Consider the following 4,096-nt stretch of genomic DNA (forward strand, 5'->3'; position numbering starts at 1 on the left):
CTGTTTGGGCATCCATTTCACTCTGCCTACATGCTGGGCTCTGCCAAGGAAAGTGCTTTCTTGGAAAAGGTTTTTCATCACCAGGAGGGAGGGCAAAAGCAGCTGTTCAGCACACCATCCCACCTCAGCACACACCTCTTTCATTCCCCATCCTCTACAAGGGCAAAGCAAAGCCTGATCTGACTTTGCCCTCTGGAGGCACGGAATTGGCATGGCGCAGAGAGACAGCCCCAGAGGTGACTGAGCTACTGCACTGCCTTTGGAAAATCTGATAGGAAAATTCATCCCCAGCTACCGCTTCCCATGAGCCAGGGGGCAGAGCATTGCAGGAGAGGCAGCTTTGCCGCTCCCCTTTCCCGCTGAAGGAGTCGGTTTCTTGGTTCCTCCAGGATACTACTAGCCTACTGTTTGAGTATTTCAAGAACATGAGTGTCAGTATGGGAGGCTGATTTTTCTTTCGGCACAAACTCTGCAGCATGCAATTTGAAATACTGCCACACGTCTGCATCCAGCTACTGGGACCGCACATGTGGGTCCTCAGAGAGTGCCACTTCATGGTTTATTCTGCTAGCTTCACAGTTTATTCTTCTACCTCCCAGATCGCTGGGAAGCTGCACAAACAAGCAGGTGGCCAAAGACTCTGGGGTCCCCTTATTTAGCTAGAAACCAGGGCTGGGGTTTGTTTGCTGCATGCAAATATATCCTCTGATTTTTCTCCAAGCAGAGAAACAACTTTGTTGGAAAGCCCCAAGGAAGCCCTGTTTCACTAGGATGAACACCTCCCACCTTCCCTTGCTCCCTTAAACACCACTTGTGCAATGGACAGGAGAGCTTTGGGAAAGCTTTTCCCACAGAGATAGGCTCAGCAGCACACTGGTGAGGTGAGTTTTGGGAGAACTGGCAGGAGGCACCAAGACATGGGCAGGATGAGCTGTACAGCCATGCAAAGCACCTGCGCACCTATGCACATCCACCTCTCTGCACACCCGTTCCTCTGCACACCCATCTGCCCACATCCATCCTCGCACACCTGTGGACGCTCATGCCTTGGGTCCAGCCACACACCTGGGCACCCTGGCACGTGTTTGTATGCACACAGGCATGTCAGTGCACACCCAAGAACTCTCATGCACATCCTCAACCCCACACCGGTGCCCTTGCACACCCATGTACCTGTGTGTGCTCACCCTCCCATGCACACACATCCCTGTACACACCTGCACACGCTGACCCTTTCCACCCTACCTCTAGGACCTCCTGCCATCCCCTTTATCCTCTGGCTCCTGAGGATCACCATGCCAGCAGGTGAGGAGGCTGTGTGGCCCCCAGCCCTCCAGGTGAGTGCCAGAAGGGTACGAGTCCCGGGCAAGCATTCCTTGCCAGCTGGGCGCACTCATGGAACTCGTTCTGACCCACAGTCCTGGGGTCTGACCCTCAGCCCCAAGTATTCGAGCAAGCAGGGAGGGAGCTGGCAGGTAAGTACGTCCCAGCAGCAGCCCGTGGAGAGCCTGGAGTCCTTCCTGGATGGAAGGATCATGTACCTGAAGGTCCTGTGGTGCAAGGATCAGGGACAAGCAGGTCAGATCAGGGGTAAAGCAGGGGCATGGGAGCCCAGCTCCGTGCCAAATCGCTGTTGGTGGCCAGAGGTGAGGGCCCCAGCTGACTGTATTTTAACTAGCAGCTCTGCAGGCAAGTTGCGTTGCCTAAGCCCATGCTTACTGTCTCTCCCCACGTAGATCTGTCACCGGGTTTTTTGCACGTTGATTCGTTTCTACCACTTCACTACGTGAAGGATCGTGGGGCTCCATGCATGAGACACTGCCCGGAGCTGGCTGCCCTGTGCTGCAGACCGGCAGCATCCCCTCCGACCGCGGTGGCCCCTCACTTCACCTCGCCCCACCAGCCGCCAGCAGAACCGGCCCCCAAACGCACTGAGCCGTACGGGGAGGCTCTGGAAAGGCCCGTGCCGGGACCCTGGAGACACCCCCGCTCCGCTTGGTCCCCCGCATCTGGGCGCTCCCGACGGCGGCGCGACCGGCGCGCCCCGACGGCTCTGGGGACGGGGACCACGGGAGAAGGGCGGGCGGCGGAGGGGGTGCCGGGGCAGGGCGCTGGCCCCCCCCGCGGCGGCGGCACGCCCGGCCCTGCCCGCGCCTCCCGGGCCGCGGGGCGTTGCAGGGGGAGTGCCGGCCGCCCGGGCGCGGAGCCGCCGCCGGACACCGCCGCATAAAAGCCGCGGCGGCGGGGCTCTGCGCCTCCTCGGCTGGGCCCGGCTCGGGGCCGCCCCGACGGCCGCATGACCGCCGAGAGCCGGCTGCCGCCGGGCCCCCCGCCGCCGCCCCCGCCGCTGAAAGCGGACGCGGCGCCGCCGTGGGAGGAGGCGGCGGCGGCGGCGGCGGCGGGGGCGCGGGGCGGGCGGCGGCGGCGCAAGCGTCCGGCGGAGCGGGGCAAGCCGCCCTACAGCTACATCGCCCTCATCGCCATGGCCATCGGGCAGGCGCCCGAGCGGCGGCTGACGCTGGGCGGCATCTACCGCTTCATCACCGAGCGCTTCCCCTTCTACCGCGACAGCCCCCGCAAGTGGCAGAACAGCATCCGCCACAACCTCACCCTCAACGACTGCTTCGTCAAGGTGCCGCGGGAGCCCGGCCGCCCCGGCAAAGGCAATTACTGGACGCTGGACCCCCACGCCCGCGACATGTTCGAGAGCGGCTCCTTCCTCCGCCGCAGGAAACGCTTCAAGCGCAGCGACCTCTCCACCTACCCGGCCTTCCTCGCCGAGCGCCCCGCCGCGCCCTGCCGCCTCTTCCCGCTGCCCGCCCCGCCGCCCGCCGCCGACCTGTCCCCGGCCCCCGCCGCCGCCTCCTGCGCCTTCGCCGCCGCGTACCCCGCGCAGGGCTGCGCCGCCGCCGCGCTGCCCCACGCCTACGCCCCGCTGCCCACCGCCCCCGGGCCCTACGCGCCGGCCGGCCCCGGGCAGCTGTACGCGCCGTCGGGGCGCGTCGTGCTGCCCGCCTCGCCGCCCGCCCCCCCCGGGCTCTACGGCCGCCGCTCCCCCGCGCCCTACCCGCCGCTGCCGCACGCCTTCGGCGCCGGAGGGCAGCTGGGCGCCGCCGATCCCGGGCCGCGGCACGGCGCGTACCCCGGCGGCCACGACAGGTTCGTCCCGGCGCTCTGACCCAGCCCAGGGGAGGCCGGGCAGCCCGACGGTGCGGACCGGAGCCCGGGAGAGGAGCGGGCAGCGGGGCTCGCCCGACGCCGCTGGACCCAGGGCCGCAGAGGAAGATGCTGGAGGACCTTGTGCTGAGCCTCCGCGTCTTGTCACCTGCCCGGGCCTCCCGGCGAGGAGCTCCGCCGCCAGCCCTGGGGCCCCGGGAGGCCCTGTCCAGCCCCATCCGCTTTCGTTAGAGAAGCCCTAGAGGCTCCCAAGTGCCTGGATGGGGCGAACAGCCCTTTCCTCTTCTACTGTCTTTCCTGGGACAGGCGGTCAAAGCTTCCTGGCAGGTTTCCCCCCTCCCGGTGTACCCGACTGTGCACCCTGGTCTAGCTGGGAAGATCTGACTTTTAAAAATCTCTCCGCTGTTGATGATTTTATTTACAGAACAAAACGTCTGCTGGGGCTGGGGAGGAGGCAGGCAGGAGGAAGCGTTGCCGCAGCCTCACGCAGCCAAAGCCGTAAAAGCGGGATGCGTGGCACTAGCGTGGTGGTGTGTCCCTGATGTGACACAGGGCTGTCGCATTAGTGCCAGGCTTCGCACCAACAACGTGGCCAGGGCTGGGGAAGGTTTAGATGCTGGGGTTGCAGCCAAACTCAGCAAGTTAGATCCCTCCAGGGGTCACGCTCTGTGCTGCAGAGGTGGGAGAATGGTGGGATTGGAAGTATAAAAACTTTTACTGTGAGCATGCTCAGCCCCTCGAAGAGGGACCCAGCGAAGCTGTGGGATCTCTGCCCTTGGAGGTGTTTCCAACTTGGACAGAACCTGAGTGACCCGATCTGTCTTTGGAGTTGGATCCAACATTGAATTTGGACCTGCTTTGAGTGGAGACCTGGTCCAGAGGTCAATGGAGATCTTTACATCCTAAATTACTTTGATCC

The 4,096-nt window shown here is 63.9% G+C and overlaps 1 protein-coding gene across 1 annotated transcript; it reads left to right on the forward strand.

Moving 5' to 3' along the window:
- The first annotated feature begins 2,296 nt into the window (after positions 1–2,296).
- FOXE1 (forkhead box E1) lies at positions 2,297–3,178 on the forward strand. Its single transcript, XM_068423893.1, has one exon. The coding sequence runs from the start codon at positions 2,297–2,299 to the stop codon at positions 3,176–3,178; it is 882 nt and encodes a 293-aa protein (XP_068279994.1).
- The last annotated feature ends 918 nt before the right edge of the window (positions 3,179–4,096 follow it).

The sequence above is a fragment of the Nyctibius grandis genome, chromosome Z (genome assembly GCF_013368605.1).
Source record: "Nyctibius grandis isolate bNycGra1 chromosome Z, bNycGra1.pri, whole genome shotgun sequence".
Taxonomy (NCBI): domain Eukaryota; kingdom Metazoa; phylum Chordata; class Aves; order Nyctibiiformes; family Nyctibiidae; genus Nyctibius; species Nyctibius grandis.